The following is a 21,069-nucleotide window of genomic DNA, read 5'->3' as shown; positions in this document are numbered from 1 at the left end:
ATCAGACGCCCTGGAACTGCTATGAGTTACCCTGTGGGTGCTGAGAGCAAACCCGGGCCCCTCTGCAGGAACAAGTGTCTATAGCTGGGATGGCCTCACTCCAGCTGGTTAAGAAACATGTAGAACATCCTAACAGGAGGATTAAAAATAAGACTAGGGGGCTGGAGAGATGGCTCAATGGTTAAGAGCACTGGCTGTTCTTCCAGAGGTCCTGAATTCAATTCCCAGAACCCACATGGCCATTTCTAATGGGATCTGAGGCTGTCTTCTGGTGTGCAGGAATACATGCAGACAAAGCCCTAAAATATATAAGTAAACAAATCTTTAAAAAAAAAAAAAACTAAAGAAAGAGAAATAGCAGGGAAGGATAAAATAAAAGTCGATGATATTAGATGCAAACACAGATAGGCCAAAAGCCTAACCAGGGGTAAAAATGGACTGTTAATATGATGATAAAAGGAGTTAATTGGTCAGAAAGACAGCTCCAAAGCTCGTGTGCATTAATAATACTGTGTCACAATGTCTAAAGTAAAAGTTGATAAGATTAAAAGGTGATTTAGTTGATCACAGTACAGTGCGAGATTTTATATGTACCTCTAAAACACAGCGGTCGGTCGTGGGAAAGATTGTACCACGTCTCTGTGTTGTCCCTACATGACGCAGACGGCAGCTTAGGACAGGTCTATGAGAAAGCCGTGTGGAAACCTACTATTTCACAGCCCAATCAGAAATACACGTGGAAGGACAGTGGACCACACATGATGTGAATGAGGGGAGGATATTGAGGGACAAAGGCTTAAGTGAGGATGAGCGTGGTAATCCATAGAAGGGGGCTGGATGGGGTAAACAATACCGAAGATGTATTAAAAAGCCTAACTGCAACCCACTAGTTAGTAAGCTCATTGCAAACTACAAGCTTTTAAAAGGGAATCTGAATGAAGGCACCCTGTATGCATACACAATCTACTCCCAGAAGATGCGAGTTAGTAAATAAAAACTGCAGTGCCAGTTACTGGTCAAAGAAGCTCCAGGGGTCTCCAAAGCAATACAGGCTGTCGCCGTTGCTCTTGGTTACCCGTCGTAACACCTGGTAAGATCCTGTTGCTGAAGACACCACAAATATAGAGAGATCAATCTCACACCAGGCAGGATACTTCCTCCCTGATAGCTATCTTTCACAGTGCCAGAAGGTTCTACACAGGCTGCTGTGGAGAAAACACACCAACCGTCTTACCCAGTAATGGATCCTGCATGCTACAGTATTGACCTGCCAAGTAAGATGCACCCACACGTGCAATAGTGGCGTGGTGACTACAAGATAACCAACTGCTTTCTGATTGGATTTAAGGTCTGGCCCATAGAAGCAGATTCACTTTTATATTCACTTTTATGCCTGAACAACAACAACAACAACAACAACAACAACAACAACAACAACAACAACAAAAACCATGGCTAGGACAATCAGAGGCATGGAGAGGAACCCAGGACTCTCCCCGCCCCTTGCATGCATGTGGTATGCAGACACCCATGCTAGCAAAACCACCCACACACACATAACACATATACACACAGAACAAAATATCTTTTAAATTGTTTTTTAAAAGGACTATTCTCTGAGTCGAACTGTCAACCATCTTTAGGAGCTCAGCAAGAGATTATCACCACCCACGCTTGTTAGCTGCTGACTTCCTGTCATAGGAGGAGGGCTGGGCAGGGTCACCGGAACAGTCACTGGAATACCCAGCCACTTCTCAGTTATATGTAATTCTTCCCTAATTGCACATGGCCTCTGGGAGCCTGGGAAGGATGCGTGGGTGTGGGGGTGTGGCTCCATCTATTAAGCTTATAGGGAAGCCATCATCCATGCTAGGTGCAGACTTTTCCAGTGAGGCTGCTTTAGAGTAAATAACCCTTTCTTATGCATATAGCTCTCACCCACGCGCTGTTAGCAACCCTCATAAACACGCTGCTTCCCCTGGGTGAGTTTAGATGAATCTAACCATAGGTTTACAGTTGGGGCCTTATGAGAACAAAGGTAAGTTAGACATTGCCCAGACACACCCACTGACCAGCAAAAATTTCTCTTGACCATTGGCTATTTTAAAAAGAAAGGGGGAGGACATGAAGGAGGGGAGGGGTATGTGTCGGAAGGGAGAAGGGAGGGAGAGTCAGAAGAGGGAAGCGGGGGTGGATGTGGTCATACTTTATTGTATACATGTGTCACATTCTCAAAGAATACATTTTTTTTTTACATTGTTTAAAGAACTAACTGAGGCTTCAGCTGCCACCCAAGACACAAAATGTTGTAACTCGAATCCAGTAAAATTGCTTCTACTAAGACATTCTCCAGAGGAACAGAACCCGATGTCTCCACAATATGATGTTTACTTACAACCTCCAGAGCACAGTCCGAAATCACTTGATGTGCCAAGAACCGGGAGCATGTGACCTACTTTCAAGAGAAAAGACAATGGATGCAAAACCAAACCTCCCAGATGTTAGAGTAGCACACGGGAATTTAAAGTAGCAATTATCACCATGCTCAAGGACTTGAAGGAAACTGTGCTCATGATGGGGGAGAAGATTAAAATCTCAGCAGACACTTGGGGACTAAGGGGAAAGAACCAAGTGAAAATATCATATGAGCATACTCTCGACTTGCTGTGCACAGAAACATAAATCATCTTTTTAAATGGTCAGGAATAGGTTATACTCTGGGTGGGTTATAAAAATATCCTCTAGTCATTTGAGCTACTGTGTGATAAAGCCGTTAATTCAAACCCAACAGACTCATTTACCACTAGATTGCACTGTTCCGCTAATAGGTAAATAAACAAACAACCCCTTATGGAAACGGGAGAGCATTTAGATCTGGATACTGGAGACAGGGCATGTCAGCAGCTGTCCGCAGCCGAAAGTGTGCTAAAGGCAAAAGTGCTCAACTATATGACTTGAAATGGCTCACATATGAACCCTAGCATTCAGGAAACAGGTAGAGGCAGAAAGGAGAGAAGATCATAATTTCAAAGCTAGCCAGGGCTACACAAAAAGTTACAGGCCAGCCTAGGCTCTGTAATAAGACCTATCCCAGTGGAAAATAAAAAGATTTTTAAAATATAAAAGTCAATTGGGTAGGTATTCTACTAAAGAAAGTAGGGGCAAAGCAACAGGACTAAAAGGGATATTTTTTTGAAAGGTGGAAGGAGGAAAGAAGGAAGGAAAAAAGACAGTTTAGTAGTGAGAACTAAATGGGGATCAAAGCTGAGATGCCAGCACCCACAGAACAAGTCAGACACCCTCCTGTACAGTCCAATAACCCCAGGTCCAGGGGTGAGGCAGAGGCAGGACTTTCTGGCTTCCATTCTAGTTGAGAAAGTGCGAGCCCCAGACTCAGAAAGAATCTACTCCTAAAAGAATAGGTGAAGAGTGAAAGAGGAAGGCACCTGACATCTTCTTCTTGCCTCTACACACACACATACACACACACACACACACACACACACACATGCACGCATGCACATGCGGCCACCCACATAGGCCCACACACATCCATGTATGTATTAACTAACACAGACATACATGCATGCATGCACAAGTCTTTAATAATCTAAATAAATCAGGTAAAGTAAATAGAACAAGGCACGATACTATGTGCCTATGGTACCAACTACTCTGGAAGCTGAGGCAGGAGGATCATTTGATCCCAAGAGTGCCAGACTAGCTGACACTGAGACTCCATTTGAATACAGAATAAAGTGACAACAGACAGAAAAACCGAACAATATGCATACACATAATTTACAAGTTAAAGGAGTAGAAAACAAAAAGCAGTAGGGAATAAAAGGCTAATTCCTTGAAAAGCTTAGTAGGCAAACTTCTGCAGGGCGTGAATGAACTTGTTTGCATCCGTCAGCATAGATAAGGCTGGAAACCATTACTGTTAACGACAAATGTAAGCTGCCCAATATGAAACCAGTTATGTAGACTGTGAAATGCAGAACCCACAGCATGCAGCTTCCCCCTCTCTACAGGAAGAGAATATGAAGGAATCACAGCAGCACTGCATGGTGGCTTCTTCAAGTAGGGGGGTGGGGGGGGGCACAAACATTCGCTTCTCTCTGAAACAACTATGGCCAGATGTTAGCACAGCTTAAGTCAGCATCCTAGGAGAGAGGCTTTCTGGTTTTTGGTCTGCATGGTGTCTTTGCCTGATATTCCATCACTAGAAATAAACCCCCCCCTCTTTGTTTAGTTAGTCTCCTGTCTCCAACCAGGGTGTAAGGGACCAGAGGGCTAATGAGAGAGAAAACTTAAGCCTTCCTTCTGTTTCTTATGGCATAAGAATTATCAAATATTAGTGTCTGCTCTTAGTGCTCATAGAAAAACATTTTTCAAATTATATGCAAATAGGTATGTAAAATACTGAGTTGGAGAAACTCAAAGTAGCATTTTAATTCCATTTCTGGTGTATGTATTGTGTGGAATATGCACACATTTGAATGTATGTGGATACATGTGGTAGGGTGTACATGCATGTCTTTTTTGTTGCTTGTTTCTCTGTGTGGCCTTGGCTGTCCTGGACTCACTTTGTAGAATCACTCACACCAATCCGCCCATCTCTGCCTCCCTGAGCTCTGGCATTACGGACATGCACCACCGTGCCCTCCTGTACGCGCATGTCTATGCGAGTGTAGAGGCCAAAAGTTGATACAGGGTCTCTTCCTCAGTCACTCTCTACCATATAAATAGTGAGACAGGGTCTCTCACTCGACCCCAGAGCTCACCAATACAGTGAGTCTCCTAGGCTACCGTGCCCATCTGGCATGTACATGGGAACAGGGAATCTGACCTCCAGCCCTCATGCCTGCATGACAAAGCTTGCCTGCTGAGCCACCTGCCCTGCCCCCACCCATTTCTTTAAGTTTCTTATTGCTTATAAGATACAGAACATAAAGAGACCACTGTTCCCAACAATAAACACCGGGCAAAATCAGAAAAAAAAACATATACATTGTCTATTATCACTAATTATTATTACTACTACTAAAACCTCACCAATGAGTTAACAATCTCAAAGTGGTTCTCAACCCTTTAATACACTTCCTCATGTTGTGGGTGAGCCCCCCAACTGTAAAGATAATTCTGTTGATACTTCATAACTATAATTTTGCTACCATTATAAATTGCAAAGTAAATATCTGCTATTTATAATGGTCTTAAGCGACACCTGTGGAAGGGTCATTGGACTCCCCAGGCTGAGAACCACTGCCTAGAGGAAGCAATCTCCTAAGTGAGTAAGGGCTAGCCTCTACTCTTCTCCCTGGTCCAGGTGGAAGGAGGAGTGGAGCAGCTTAAATTGTTCACTGTGGAAATAGGAAGGAAGCTGCCACATCCTCAGCAGTGGGGCTAGAGAGATGGCATGGGCCAAGGTGGAGCGTCCTAAGGCCTCACCACCATATTTTAGCCTCGAGTGTGGTGGCCTGCAGGAAGTCGAGCCAGCGATAGCAGAGGATAGCCCATAGTCACCTGGGACTGGGATCTACTGCTTCCAGAAGCGGATGTGATCCTGACTCCACACATCTGGAAGCAATGGTGAATTGACAATGATGCAAGCCGGCCTATTTCAAATCCTGATTCAGTAGAGACTTTACCCCTCAGTGGAGCTGCCTCTGTCAGCTAAGAGGGGATTCCTGAGGACCAAGAGATCACCTGAAGATGAGCGAGGTCAAGCGCAACCTGAAGTCCAGCCTCCTGCGTCACCCAGCAACCCTGCAAGCCCAGGCCAGTGTTTCTAGTGTTTAGGCCAATTTGATTACTTTTTTCCTAACTAATGAATCTTAAATTGAGATAAAGGCTAAGTCCTGGCCATCACAGCAGAAGCGTGGACTGAGGAGGTCATGCAAAGCAAAAAGCATGGTATGGGTCTCTCTCTTGTGTTACACCCCTACCTCATCCAGAGGCTTTCACACTGCAACCTGTGCTACCTACATGGGCTCCCGCACCTCAGAGGGGATGCTGGGGTAAGCTTTGGGGAAAAGGAAGGAAAGACTGTTTTTGAGGTGAATTCAGATTTCTCTTCAGCCTGCATAGCTGCTCTTAGTTTATGCCACATCCACCCCACCCGACTGCTCATTTTCTTTCCTCCATTAATGGCTAAACAGTCTCAAAATGTGTTCCCAAATTAGCTGTGAGCACAAAAGTGCAAACACAAGCTCCATTTGTCCGTTGCTCAGCAATCTAGTTGTTGCCCCCTCAAAGAGGATGGAAGTGGATCATCAGATAAACATCCCCATTCGCTCACTGGCAAACATGCTGGGCTGCAGGTCACAGAGCGGCAGCTGGTGGGTGCTGGCTTGAGTGAGGAGGATAAAACCCATCTGCCCTTTGCTGTGTGGCCCTACATGACAGCTCATCGGAGAAATGTCACTCTCAGTGGCCCACAGATACTGCTTTCCCAGTGAGCATCCTCACAGGAGTGTCCAAACCTACAGGCCACATGCATCCCAGGATGACCATGGATGTTCTGAACACACAGATTGATAACATCATATGCCAATACCACAGTGTTTAAGCATCCCAGCTAGGGGGTGGTGTTCATCACCAGGCAAATGTTAGAAACACCTAGGGGACTGTCACTGGGGTATACCAGATGCAGGTTATGCTCCAGATAGACATGAGGAGCTGGCCAGGGTGATGCCAACACACCAAAGGGACTGGGAAGGAGCATAGCAGAACTGCAGCCTCTGAAGCCATGTGTGCAGGTCAGCTGCAGACAGCATGCAAACACTTAACAACGATCAATAGCTGTTCATGGAAAAGCAGATACCAGGGGAGAAACGGTCCAACGAAACTGACCTATCAAGTTCATACCCATGGGTCGAAAGCCCCTGGATCCTATTAAAGGGGATTTTAGTGGCTATTGATTTTATGCTGAGGTCTGTGTTTCCCCACATTTGTGAAGGGCATGTGTGGACAGCAATTAAGAAAAACCCTGTGATTGGAGCAGCATTCTCTCTCCTCATCCTGGTCACTGCTGACCCTCCCCACCAGAGGCAGACAGCCTCAGAAGGGTAACAGCAAGCCTCAGGTAAATGTTGAGCTGGACTGAAAAGCAATCCTGCTTTATTTCCAAGGTCACTAGAACACCAAACTCAGTTACACTACATCTCTGTAGAAAGATAAACTCTGAACTGTAAGAGCTGGTCCCAAGCTGGAAGAAATGCTACCTGGCAGGTTATCCGACTTTGCCAGGGAACATTTACAGGGACACTGGGACACTGATGGTCATACCATACCACAAAATATTTTCTCTCTTTTTTTTTTCTTTCTTTTTTCCTTTTTTTTTTTCCTCTCTCTCTCTCTCTTTTTTGAGACAGGGTTCTTTGTGTAGCCCAGGCTGGCCTCGAACTCACAGAGATCTGCCTGACTCTGCCTTCCATGTTCTGGGATTAAAGGTGTGCGCCACCACGCCCAGCTACCACAAAATACTCTTAAACACCTGATAACCCACAGTTGTTCAAATAGAGGCGCAGAATGGAGAACAGAGGTTCCTAACCCAAACTACACGTCATTTGGTTTTTAAACCCTGACACTCAAGTCATACCCCAGACCAGAAGTACATCTCCGCACTTTCAATGTGTGTGCGTATGAGCGTGGATGTTGGAAAGATCAACACCAGGCAATTTTCTCAGTCACTCCCTTATTTTCTGAGACACACTCTCTCTGAACCTGGCACTCACCAATTCAGCAAGGCTAGCTGGCCAATCATCTCCAGGACTCCACTTGTCCCAGTACTCCAGTGCTGGTTTGACAGACATGCACCTCCACATGCTGTTCTTTACGTGGGTTCTGGGTCCTCATGATGATGTGTCATGTATTTTACCAACTGAGCCATCTCCCCAGTTCCCTGAATGGTACTCTGTCAGTGGTGGTTTTCACACCTGATCATGTATCTGAACCCCCAGTGACTGGACCAGGCTGTGGTACTCTAGATACTGCAGGTCTGACATGAGGATGAAGAACGTAAGTACTGAAAAGTACTGAAAAGTTCCCAGATGATGCAGATGATGCTGGCCCAGGGGTTCACAGGTTTCCCAGGCAACTCTCAACGTAGCATCAAAGGCTAAGGATCAGCTTATTAAGAAGAAAAAAAAAAAAAGCAGGTGAGCTCAGAGGAGGGTCTAATCAGAGGACGGAAAATTCAAAGCCAGCCTGGTCTACAAACCAAGTTCCAGGATAGCCAGGGCCATATAGAGAAACCCTGTCATGGAAAAAGCAAAAACAGAAAACTAAGGCTCCATTCTGATGTGATCCCGGATTCCTTGCAGAAATAAAACTTTTTTCAAAGAGCAGCTACACGTGAAATGCCAATACTAATTAATATACCAGGAAAGAAAGGCTTTGGGGACAAGAGTGCATCTTCCGAAGTATTCTATTATGCCAGTAACGCTGCCTCTATTAACCACAGATGATACATACAGCTGTGGTCCCGTAAGATTCTACCACCCGTCGATACTGTCTGTAGTCATCTTAATCTAAGTGCATAACTATAATGCCGCCCATGCAGGAAGGGAACCGACCAATAGAATCCTCCTCAGAACTATGTCCCTGCCATCACGTGGCACGCGGCTGTACAAGGAAGGCAAGTTCTCACTAAGGGCTTCAGCCCATGTGAGCTGTCTGCGTACTCCATCGCAGCCCCTCGGCGGTCTGGACTCACCTGGCACTACTTTGCAGTGCTGCCGGGGTCCCTTGGCCTCGGTCGGTGGGCTGGGGGTGGAGGACCCCCATTTGCGTCTGACCAGATGTTCTCTCACAGTGAATGGACCCCCTGAGTTGTTGAGAGGCTGGATGGACACCTGCTCCTGCTCCAGCTGGATGAGGCCGACCTGCACAGGAAGGAAGGAATAAGGCATCTTTGTCTTCATTAGCTCACTCGCACATGCGGGGTGGGGGCTGGGTGAGGACGAGGGTGGCGACTTGCAAACTCCCGCCCAAACTTGCGGCACTTAGGAGGAGCTAGGCGAGTACCTGATAGGTTTTGATTTTTGTGTTCTAATTTAAAATTTTTTTTTCTTAGAAGCAGCGTGCGTAAAGAGACCTCAGGCCTTCCTGTGTTTATGAGACCCGGCTGTTGTCAGGCTTAGAAGAATGGCTTATATGATCTCATGGTCAAGTGCAAGGCGTGATTTCAGGTAGCCAAAAGAACCAGAAAGTGAAACTGGGTGTTAAATTTCTAAGAAAGCGCTAAATATTTAAAGGTGAAAAAAAAATCACATTTGGAAATGAGGCTAAATATAACTCATAATCCTCTTAAAATCGAGTGTGAATGCTTGCTATCTAATAAGATTTATAAATCAAATGTAAAACTTAAAAATGAGTATTTTTATAATTGATCACTTTTTTCCTCCTCCTTTTGAGACACGATCTTCCTATGTAACCCTGCCTGGCCTAGAACTCACAGAAATCACCTACCTCTGTCTCCGGAGTGCTGGGATTAAAAATGTGCACCACCACGCCCAGCTTAATTGGCCATTTTAGTAGAGTAAATATGAATGTGAGGGGTGTGGAGGTTATGCAGAGGGCTTTCCCTGGAAGTAATGCTAAGTGTGCTAAGGCAGCTTGCCCTCCCCGCCTGGGGTACGTGCTGTGCCTTATATGCAGACAGCAAAACAAGACAAACCTCCCACCAGAAGCTGAAGCGGGCAAAGATGAAAGGACCCACTCTGCACACTGATCCCTGCAGCAATCCTGTCTCCCTGCCTTGGCCAGCACAGGCTCAGAGCAGGCAACCCCACCTTAGAGAGTCAAGAATGAATGAATGAATGAATGAATGAATGAATATAGAAAGCCATGACGAGGATGAGGAGATGCATCAGTTGGCAAAGAGCTTGCCACACAAGCATGAAAGGCAGGCATGGTGGCACATGCTTATAACCCCAACACTGGGCAGGAGGCACGGTCCCTGGGGCTCACTAGCCAGTCAGTCTAGCATACTTGGTGTGTTTCAGGCCATAGAGGGACCATTAGTCATTAAAAAAAAAAAAAAAAAAAAAAAGCAAGGTGTACAGCATCTAAGGAGAGATCGCCACGGTTGACCTCTGACCCCAAAGCATGTGCAGACATCTCACACAAAGTGTTCAGTACACTGCAACATACTGAAGCAAGGTTTCGAGCCCCACGGAGAGCGTCACCTGAAGCTCTCGGGTTGGGTTCAACAACATACCCTTCTAGCAAGGCCCCCAGTCGTAACTGAGCTGGTCTGGCGGGCAGCTTGGGGATGTCGTCCTTCACACAACACTAGCAGCTTCCCTCTCTGGAGCTGGGGACCATCTTCCTCAAGCCAACAGAGGTCGTTACACAGGGAGAGGAGATCAGATCTGTTCCTCAGATCACCCACAAGCCAGAGGCCTTCCCAACAGTGCGGGACATACTTCCAGGTCCTAACAGGGGTCAAGATTTCCATCCCGTTAAAACCTTTGCCAAAAACAACTCAGATTTTACTGCCTAAATGAAACTGTCTCAGAGTGGCGCTGCGTGACCTGCAGGAGAGCCCAGCTTCCTTCTCTGTCTCTCTCCTTGGAGGCAAAAGCTTGAGTCTGCTCACTCGGATTCCTCGGAGAGCGTGAAGGGGAGAGGGGCTGCGGTGGACGGTGCAGAAAGAGGCTCAAGTACAGAGTGCGCCCGCCCTCAGCTCTAATGAGAGGCTGGCCTCTTCTGGAAGCTCTCTGACTGTGGGAGGGCCGGAGCCGGCTCCAGCCCCCAGCACGCTCAAGGCCAGTTTTTCTTCTAATGCAGTGTGTAGAAATCATGGAGCGGCCAGCTTGGATGTGAGGGTTGAGAGCTAGAGATGTTGTCTAGTGGGAAACCCTTCACACACATACTCAAAAGCTTTTAGATTAGGCAAAGTTTTTCTCAGAGCGTCTTTTCCTGTAGGGCGGGGGTGGGGGGGCGGTTCCCACCGAACAGCTTTCCTCCAACTAGGGTAAGGACAGAGGAGTGCTGGTGTGGTGGATAAAGGAACAACGGATTAGCTGGACTTTGCCTGGCAGCCCCTGGTCCTCATGGGTCCTTACCTTACGTGTGTGTGTTTGGCGTGTGAGCCAGCCATGGAAGGACCCCCTCCCCCCCCCCCGGGTCTTAGCCTTATCATCTAGGCCAGTGGCTCTCAACCTTCCTGATGCTGCAACTCATTAATACAGCTCCTCATGTCACGGTGACCCCCAACCATACAATGATTTCTCTCACTATTTCATATCTGTAACTGTGCTTCCATTCCAGTGGTAATGTAAGTATCCGATATACAGGATGTCTGATACGCAGGATGCCCCTGCGAAAGACCTGGATGACACCCGCCACCGCCAAGGGGTTGGCAACCCACAGGTTGAGAGCCGCTGGCCTAGAGGATCCTTGGCTGTTTCTAACATTCACCCGGTCTGCATAGGCCCTGGGAATAAGATGCTCTGCTGTCGCACAAATGTGTCTGGTTTGTGTCGAAAGAATTTATATGCCATTTGTGTCCCCCACCACCTCACAACCCTGAAGTGCTCACCAGCCCCCCTATCTCTCCCTGTCCTCCTCTTTCTCCCAAGCCCCCTTCCCAGAGGTCCAGTGTTTGCCCCCATGTGAGCAGACAGCTTTACAACCTAACAGTTCCACTGAGGCAGGATCCGAACTACCCTTTCTGATTGGTCTCCAGTCTGCCACACCACGGCTCCTAAAGAACCGAAACGGATGGCCCAGATATCACTAAAATAGGTAGCCCACAGTGACCTTGATTGGGAATTGTCATTCCTGGCTACGTGATGCACGGTAGGACCTGACAAGCCCTGACGTCCAGGCCCCACACTTGGAGGGGATACAGAGAATGCAAGCACAGATGATACTTATTTATCTTAAAGCTCATCAGGAAATTCAGTGGACAGCCACGGACAAGAAGTACCATTGATAGCTTTTAACAGGACGTGGAGACTCAAGTTACCTCCTGCCTTGACTTTTGACATCTGTAAGCACCTGGATTTGGTACCCGGGCCATGCGTGGCTATTGAGGCTGTAACACTGCACTGTGGCCCTGAGAGCTATTAAAGGGATTCTCTGGACTGTGCTGTCTCAGTCATGTCTGTGTGTGCAGGGTGGGAGTTGAAAACACTCATGTCTGTGTACAGGGAGTTAGTTGGGGTACAGGGGAGGTGTGGACCTGCGAGATTCTCCTGAGCCACCAGAGCATCAGAAGCCTCCCTAACCCGCCCCCTGAGACATAAGGGCCTTCCCAACCTGTACCCCCAACCTGGCTACCACATCTGCAGATGTGAATGCAGACACCTGATCTTTCCAACCAACGCTAGCTTCTTCAGAGCGTGAGGTCGCTTGCTGGCCCCTCCATTTCCACTCACAGTAGTCAGATAGCTGCCAAGGACTGCCCACTCGCTCCCTTGTGTGGCTATCATCCTAGCTGTGTTCACACCCCCACACACTCCCCAACCCCCCTCCATCAAACGCCGGAGCCCACCACCCCATCCTCCTCCAGCCCTCCTCTCCATGCTCTCACCAGGATGCCCCCAGGCAACCGTTAAAAAGAGCTCTGTCACCTTTAGACCTAAGTGTAAAGCTGGGCCAACAGAAGCAGCAGCAGCAGCAGCAGCAGCACCCATGAACGGCCTGTGGGTAGGGCTCAGCAGTCAGTTTTAACCTACCCTGGCAGGGTCTCTGCTCAGCTCAGGGTTAAAAACCCTGTTCTAATGGGAAGTTTCACGTGCCACCGACCGGTGTCTGGTACGCCATCATGTCCTACCCAAACACGTCCATTGAGTTCATCTCTGATCATCCCTACCCCACTACCAAGTAGGGTCCCTCATCTTGGGAGGACCTGGCCTTGGTAGGTTGGCCATAGCTCTTCCATCTTAGAACATGAGGTCCATCCCTGTCAGCTTGCTTCTCTGGCTCATCTTCCCCAAGAACTACAGTGTGCGTTCCTTCCATGCACACGGGGATCATCTTCTCAGATGGGGCCGTGTTACATTTATCTCTAAGGCTTGGGAGGGGACCACCCAAGCGTTCTGCACATGGCAGGTGTGGAGCGGTGGTTTATTCCATCGACTGTGCAGACGAGTTGATTTGTAATTGGGCATAACCTAGATGAGAAACCTGGTTTTAAGGCCTTAATAAGCCAGGCTCTCCCTGAAAGATGTCACAGATTCTGTATCCTATCAACAGCAGGACAAGGCCACTGCCATTTATCCTCTGGATGGCTTTGGGTGACGAGAGCTTCAAGAGTTAAGAGCTTGCTCAAGGTCGCAGTCTCAAATGACCAGGCAGTTTCTTTATCTAAATGACAACAAGATGGTGGTGCATTTGTGTTCCTGAGCAGAAAAGTATAAACCAACAACAACAACAACCTGCCCAGAAAGACCAGCCAGTGATGACGATTGTTCCAGATCTAAAGGCTTCCTGTCACTCACAGCCAAGGTCAGGCCATTGCTGCCATTCAGCATTCAGGGAATACTGCCTCAAGAACACAGTCAGGGGCTGGGGCGATAGCTTAGCAGGGAGATAGTCTTGCAAACAGGAAGACCTGAGTTAGATCCTCAAAACTTGTGTAAATAGGGGGTCTGTACTCCCAGTACTCGTAACACATGCACAGCCGTAGATGCGTGTGCGTGCGCACACGCGCATGAACAAGCACACAGGTCCATGAACATAAGAATGCAGTCAGCTTAAGAAGACTTTGGGTCATCATCTCAGCTTGAGTTTTCCTTCTAGGAAATGAATTCCAAAGAGAAAATTGAGCCCCTGGGCTCATGCTCAGAAAGGAGTCAGAGCCTGGCATCCTAGGAGGTTCTGGAAAGTTCTGGAAAACTGCCAAGCGGGGTGAGGCTCCTGAGCAGGACCATGAGGAGTGCAAATACCATGGAGGGGAGAGAGGTCAAGGGAGAGGCCGGCACACTGAGGCCGTGTGAGTGTTCTAAGAGGAGGCCAGAGGCCTTGGAATTTTCTGTTCAGACTCCCTTTCATTATTCCAGCTCCAGCTCCAAACCTCACAACAGCCTTTTGTCTTTCTTCCTATATTCCGCCCCCCCACCCCCAGCAGCCACTCCGCTGCTGCCTTCTACAGAGACCTAAGAATGTGCTTTGCATTTCCCAGGGCATTTATGCTTCCCATGGCCAGTTCCTCAGCTGCATGGATCAATTACATAATGATCCCTTGGATAATGATAATGATGAGTTTGGGCTATCTGATGCCTTCTGAGTAGTCACAACACTCTTAAGAAGTTCAGCCCAGACCAAGCCCTACTCAGCTGTACTCACAGAGAGACTTTGCATTAAAAAAAAAAAAAAAAAAACAGAAACAAAAACAAAAACAAAAGCAAAAACACAGCAATTTAGTCACAGACCAACCACAGACAGTTGGATAATACTATCTTGTCTAAGTGCAAGGCGGGCATCCCAAGCCTGTCTCCCGATTCCAAGGGCCCTGCGACTCCTTAGAACAACAAGCGCCAGCCTCTTATAATCTCAGCTGCTGCTGGAGCACTCGCTGGCTGGGGAGCCCCAGTCCCTGTCCATCTTCATCTGCATGCTCGTCACCCCACCCCTGCCCTAAAAACCAAAGTGTACACTCTAAAGGCTCAAGGAGAACCGCAAGAGCTCTACAAAGGATTGTTTGTAAAAGGCACCTACCCCAATGGTGGGTCACAAAAATGGTGTTGCCTTTGCTGACCAGCCAGATCAAAGCTAACCCATTCAGTGTCTAACCAGCATGACGGAGCCACCACCATGCTGTTCCAGCTGTTCTACGTGGCTGTGACTTCAGAAGAGGCATGCCTGGGAGCATTCTTCTCTTGTTGGTCTGATAGGCCTGGCTACTTAGTGTCCTCTCTGGCCCCACAGCTCACATACAGTACACCCCTGCGGGCCACGTCCTCAGCCACAGTGGAGTGAACAGATTTGGATCCGCAGAGCTTCAAGAATAGCCCCCTGCTCAGTCCGTTAGACTCAACGGCAGCCTGTGGCCTTCCCCTCGGCACCTTCCCCCCTTCCTAAAACAGTCCTTTTATGAACTCACTTCAGACAGGCCACAAGGAGCCTTTGCTGCAATTGGCACTCTTTCTCTCCCTGAGCCTCCCCCCCGCCCCGCCCACCACTGCCCTGCCTATCTATGAAGTTCACTTTGGAATCCTGCTGGCCCACCATTGCCCAATCCTAGTCACAGGTGGCTTGGGTAAATTCATTAGGAGAGATACCTTCTCCATTAGCCTGAAGCCCATTGCTTTCTAGCTCCATGGTTACAGGAATCCTGCCAAAACTACGCTACATCTAAAGACTCCGTGAAATGTAAATAAAATGAAGCAGCAGAAAGAGAAAACAATTAATCCTCCTCGGGCCTGGGGTCTTTGAAGATCCAAAAAGTGCAGCTGGCATAGCTCTTCCTGTTAAGACAGAGAAGGCAAACCAGCACAGGCCCACACCTCTGCCTGCGGCCAACAAGGGTGGGCAAGTGGGGTGGGCGACTTATACTCTGTGGCCCGTAAGCAATTTAGCAGTGCTCTGTCCCGGTTACGTAGCTCCTTTTAAACAGACTCCCAACATCTCTGACAAATGCCGGGAAGACAGCCAGAGCCCACGCTACTCCTGCCCCTGTGCAGACACGGCCATTGGTGGGCAGTAGCTATGGCAAAATGTACTAACAACCAAAATCCTGACAGAATCCAGAATCCAGGACAGAGTCTGTTGAGCACAGCCACACCCACGTGCTTATATATCTTTCGTCATAGCTGCTGTCACTCGAGAAGGACAGCCTTAAGAAGACGTGACGGAGAGTAGACAGCTCACAAGCTTCAACTACTCACTTTCTGCTCCTTTCTGGGAACAGCCTGCCCATCACTGCTTAACATGATTCTTTCAATACAAGGCGGCTTTGGAAATGCCCCAACCCACAGCTACCAAGCGCTGTCTCTGGCTGTCGCTCCTTACCCATGTCCTGTAGCTGAGACTATCCTGGCAAACACACACATAACTGCACACTTCAGAAAGCTTCTACCATAGTCAAGGTAGCACAACTTTACCACCCACCTGGGTGAGTAACTAAGCCAAAGATGGGGTGCCGGGCAATCTCGGGGAGCGTAAAGTCAAAGACTTTCTCTCCTTTGCGTCCCACTCCACCTTGACGCTAAGAGACCGGCTCTCGGCCTTTGCCTACGTGTACTTGGGGAGGGTGTCCAATGTGCAGCTCGCATGAACAGGATGAATAAGGGCAGACTAAACAACAGCAGTGTCTCCTCAAACTGGAATTGAAAAATCTAAAGACTTAGAAGTCCACCCGCAACTGGCTCAGGGCGAACTCAGTCTTGGCTGGGTTCCTTTCTCTAAGGCACAGCGCCCTCACATGGCGCCGAAGGGCAGTGCAGTCTTCCTGAAAAGCTGGCTCAGGGTGCCATCCGTGAGGAGGCTCAGCAATCACTCTGCTAGGACTTTAAAGCAATGTTCTCCAGATTTCCAGCCTGGGCTCCTTCACAGATAGCTCCTCGCTGGAAACTTTACACCAAGAAGTATAAACTCTGACCTCTCCAGAAACTCACAAAACCGCAGCAAATGGGATTCAGATGTTCCCATGTACAGTACAGGGATGTGACCTAGACTTGAAACACTTTGGCAAAAACAGGAAAAATGATGTGGGCCTTTGAGTCCCTCCCAGAACATGATACAGCGCTGACCCGAGTCCTACAACGAGGCGAGCCTGTGTCACTCCCACAAGCCTCCTCGACCACAGCCCACACCCTTTGCCCCTGCGTTCCACGCTAACGCCTACCAGGCTTCACTACCACAATCTGCGTCCTTGCCCAGCTTTCACCCCGGCTGCCAATGTCTCCCAGTTAAACAAAAGTAAACCAGAGCCTAAAATGAGACCACTGAAAATTAGGCTGCTCCCGGGAAATTATATCCGCAGGTTCCCCCAAACCCAAGCCAATGCTAAGAAAGCAGAAGCCGCCTGCAAATCCTTGGAGCCATGGGCTTTCAAGTCCTGGGCTGGAGGACTGTAGGTGGTGATACAAAATAAGGGAAGGGCGCAACTTCGTTGGCCCAGGGTGGGCTGCCAAAAAGAAGAAGAGGAGGAGGAGGAGGAGGAGGAGGAGGAGGAGGAGGAGGAGGAGGAAGAAGAAGAAGAAGAAGAAGAAGAAGAAGAAGGAGAAGAAGAAGAAGAAGGAGAAGAAGAAGAAGAAGAAGGAGAAGAAGAAGAAGAAGAAGAAGAAGAAGAAGAAGAAGAAGAAGAAGAAGAACCAAAAAACTTGCTATCCTATAGGTCTACTGTGACAAAGTACAAGGAAACAATGTGTATATTGCATACTCTTAGTGATGCCGGGCTCTTCCGGGGCAACCGTGTGCTCTCCTTGGGGGCACCATGAAGAAGAAGCAGAGAAGAATGTGGCCAGCCGGGCACCAGTGTAGCCAAGTGCTCAAGTGGGAGCGCAAACAAGGCAAAACCACCCCAAATTCCCTTTGTCTCCCAGTGCACTTGTCACAGGTGTCTCAAACATAGCCGGGCAAGGTCTTTGAGAAGAGAAACCTTGAGAGCAAGGCTTCTATGCCTGAGACAGGTGAGCACCCCACAGTTCTCACTGAGGGTGGATCCAGACAAATGCCTGCTATGGGGTAAGGAAAAAAGCGATACAAACTACTCTTCCTCTCTCTGGTCATACTTTTGAGCTAAGAAACGGGAGTCTAACCATGGCCTGCCTGGGGGCCCCTCCTCGTATAAAAAAGAAGACTCAAAGGAGAGAAGAGAGGTGCATAACTACCTCCTCTCCAGACAGGTGAAATGGACACAAAAGTGTTTTCCCCCACCATGACACGTGCATGTAACATACACACCTGTGCAGACGCTGGGCGAGTGGGACCCGACAGTTTCATATGGATTCCCCTAGGTGAGCTAATTTCTTAATGCAACCCCACCTCGGCCAGGTTCAGCACACAACAGAAGGCAGGACAGTGACAGGCCTCCCTTTACGTCCCCTCTGCTCAGAAGGCACAGTCTGGAAGGCCAAGTGAAGTAGTGGGGAGGAAGGTCTTCTCCCGCCCAGCCCTCCGCAGGACCACCCCAGGCGACGCAAAGAACTGGGCAGGGCAGACCCATAGGGGGCGCGGGCAGTACCAGGCCGCCGCCGGCGCCGCAGGCGCTGAGGGAGACGAGGGAGCCCGGGTGGCCCAGGACTCGTCCGGAGTAGAAGCACAGCTCGGTAGGGTGTCCGCTGCGCCCCTCGGCACCCGCCTCCTCCACTTCGAAGACCGGAGACAGGAAGCGCAGGTCGCGACGCAGCTGCAGGTATAGGTCGCGCCCGAAGGCTGGCAGGTGCAGCAGCAGGGTGCGCTCTCCTGACCCCGCACGAGGGCCACCTGGAGATGCTCGTGGTCGCCGCCACCGCGGGAGCCCCGCTGCTCCCAGTAGCAACTGCAGGTGTACGTCGTCGGGGCGCAGCCGCCTCGGGAGCACCACCTCCACGTCGGCCGCCGCGTCGCCGACAGCTGCGGGGAGAGAGGACACGCGTCAGCACCGGCCGGGTCACCAAACCTCCCGCTGCTAGCGGCTCCGGATCTGGCTAGTAAGGCTCCGTGGTCACCGCGCAGCCGTGACCCCGCATTCCCTTCCCTCCCCGAGCCGGGCCTCTCCAAGCCGACGAAGCCACCCGATCACACCCGGGGACGGCGCGCCATCGGCGTGCCAAGGAGAAACCCGAGCCCAGTACTCCGGCAGCCGCCTTGGTCCTCCTCCTCTTCCTCCTCCGGGGATACTGTCAGCAGTCCATCCAAGCACCCGGGTGCCAGGATGCTTCGGGAAGTCACCGGGAAGGTGGCCGCGAGAGCTAGGGACGCTACCTGTGCCCGGATCCAGCCCCCACACCAACAGCAGCAAAGACAGGACGAGAGGGGGCAGCAGGACGCCGTCACACATGGTACTCGGGACCAGCAGCCCCCCTCCCAAGACCGTAGTGGCAGAGCAGGGACGCGCGAGACGGCGACGCCAGCCGGAGTGAAGCCCTGCAGCCTTTGGAAAAAGTAATTAGCGCTGCGGACAAACCCAACATGGTAAATACCAAGCCCCACCTTCTCCTTGGAAAGTAGGAGGTGATTGGGTTTTTGCTTTCCTCTGCCCCGCCTTCCCTGTTCGTATTGGTTAGAGCTGGTCGAAACCAACGTGCGTAGTTAGGTTGTAAGCACTTTCTTACACGTGGTTTCTAGGCAGTAGGTGGCACCTGACACCAGGTGGCAGGCGAGAGCCGCCTCTGGTTGCAGGATCCTGGAGCTGCAGGGAAGACTCCAAGCAGGTCTTCAGTTTGCCCCCAGTTGTGAGAGCATCTCCGGAGGCTGCTATAGCTTTCCATGAAGAGCGACCAGAACAACCGGTTCCATACAACAAACACACAAACAAAACAAAACGAGCAAGCAGAAAACGTTACAGATTGAAGTGACTACTACTTTTGATTTGCCTGGGCTGGAAAAAGCCAGACCTGTGCTTGTGGCACACCTGAATTCACACCTGCTTTCTATCTGGTCTTTACATACACAGATGCCAGGGAGGAGAGCACATGATTACACTCCCTTGAAGACTGGGAAACTGGGGGAGGAAAAAAAGGGGGGGGGGACTCAAGGAGCTTATTTAAATTCTAGGGCAAGTTTCTGTCAGAGCCATGCCTTGAATTTGTGATCCTGACTTCAAGTCAGGGGCAGCTCACTGTTGACAGCAAGAGGCTAGCAGGGGTGCACTGGACAGCCGAGTGGCAGAGCTTGAACCGGTACCCCATCTTTCAGGAAGAGAAGAAAGAGTGTGCATTTCCCCAGCAGAGTCTAACCAATTAATTCCCTTAACTGCTCCCTACAGGTGAATCCGTTGGCTTTGTTTCCCTATTTATTTATGTATTTATTTATTCACTTTACAGCCTGATCTCAGCTTCCTCCCTCCCTTCCCCCTCCCTTCTCAAGAAGGGGAGGTCTCCCACCCCCACCCCCCCATGGGTACCAACCCACCCTGGCACACCAAGTCCAAGCAGGGTGTATTCTTTTCCACTAAGGCCAGATAAGGCAGTCTGGCTAAGGGATCCAAAGGCAGGCAACAGAATCAGAGACGGGCCCTGCTCCCATTGTTAGGGGGCCCACATAATGGCCAAGCTGCACATCTGTTATACTTGTATAGCGGGCCTAGGTCAAGCCTGTGGGTGCTCTTCAGCTTGTGGTTCAGTCTCTGGGAGCCCCAAAGGGTCCAGGCCAGCTCACTTTGTATGTCTTCCTGAAGTGTCCCTGACCCCTTCTGTTCCCCCAATCCTACCCCCACCCCCAGTCTACCACAAAACTCCCTGAGCTCAGCCCACTGCTCGGCTATGGGTCTGTTTCCATCAGCTGCTGGATGAAGCCTCTCAGAAGACAGTTTATGCCAGGAGCGATGCATCATTGATAGTTGCCAGGGGTTGGCAAAAATGAGGTGAACACTAGCAAGCTTCCCGAAGTTCGATGCCCCTGCCCCAGTACGTTGTCTGTAGCCCTAAACAAAGGCTTGTCACAGGATGCACCTGTAATTTACCAGGCAGCGTGGGCCAGAGTCTGTTGGTGGCTATGAGAGGAGCTTTGCCTCACCCAGAGCTTGAGAACGTGACCATGGCCTCAACCAATATGGGGGAAACAGGAAAAAGAAAAACGTAACCCATCTGTGCATGGGTACAAGTGTTCAGCTTCTCCTCCGTAAATCAAGGAGCTAAAACTTTCCTGCCTCTCTTTGGGTGTGAACTTCTAATAATTTGGACCATTCTTGAACTTAGAAACAAAGGCCTAAGAGATGCTTGGTATATCATAGGCACTTGATTATTTTTACTGAATATATAATAAAAGAAGAAATGCCATTGATCAAATCAGATGTTTGGTTTTTGTTGTTGTTGTTGTTGTTGTTTTGTTTTGTTTTTCAAGATGGGGTTTCTTTGTGTAGCCTTGGCTGTCCTGGGCTCACTTTGTAGACCAGGCTGACCTTGAACTCACAGCAATCCACCTGCCTCTGCCTCCCGAGTGCTGGGATTAAAGGCGTGCGCC

General features: G+C 49.4%; 1 protein-coding gene across 2 annotated transcripts in view; it reads right to left on the bottom strand.

Annotated features, from left to right (window-relative positions):
- The window catches only part of ADAMTS17 (ADAM metallopeptidase with thrombospondin type 1 motif 17), a 290,517-nt gene extending 271,437 nt beyond the window's left edge, over positions 1 to 19,080 (bottom strand). Inside the window, exons 1-3 of one of the 2 annotated variants that reach the window (XM_084773343.1) lie at positions 18,871 to 19,080; positions 18,149 to 18,519; positions 8,723 to 8,891 (exon numbers count right to left, since the gene is read on the bottom strand). In XM_084773343.1, the coding sequence (XP_084629469.1) occupies positions 8,723 to 8,891; positions 18,149 to 18,519; positions 18,871 to 18,946 (616 nt within the window). In that variant the 5' untranslated portion in view covers positions 18,947 to 19,080. The remainder of the gene's footprint in view (positions 1 to 8,722; positions 8,892 to 18,148; positions 18,520 to 18,870) is intronic. The other variant, XM_084773344.1, reaches the window with a different exon arrangement.
- Positions 19,081 to 21,069: the final 1,989 nt, after the last annotated feature.

The sequence above is a fragment of the Acomys minous genome, assembly GCF_964271855.1.
Source record: "Acomys minous genome assembly, chromosome: 2".
Lineage (NCBI taxonomy): Eukaryota > Metazoa > Chordata > Mammalia > Rodentia > Muridae > Acomys > Acomys minous.
Note: the sequence above shows the minus strand (reverse complement) of the source record. Positions and strands in the feature narration are given on the sequence as shown.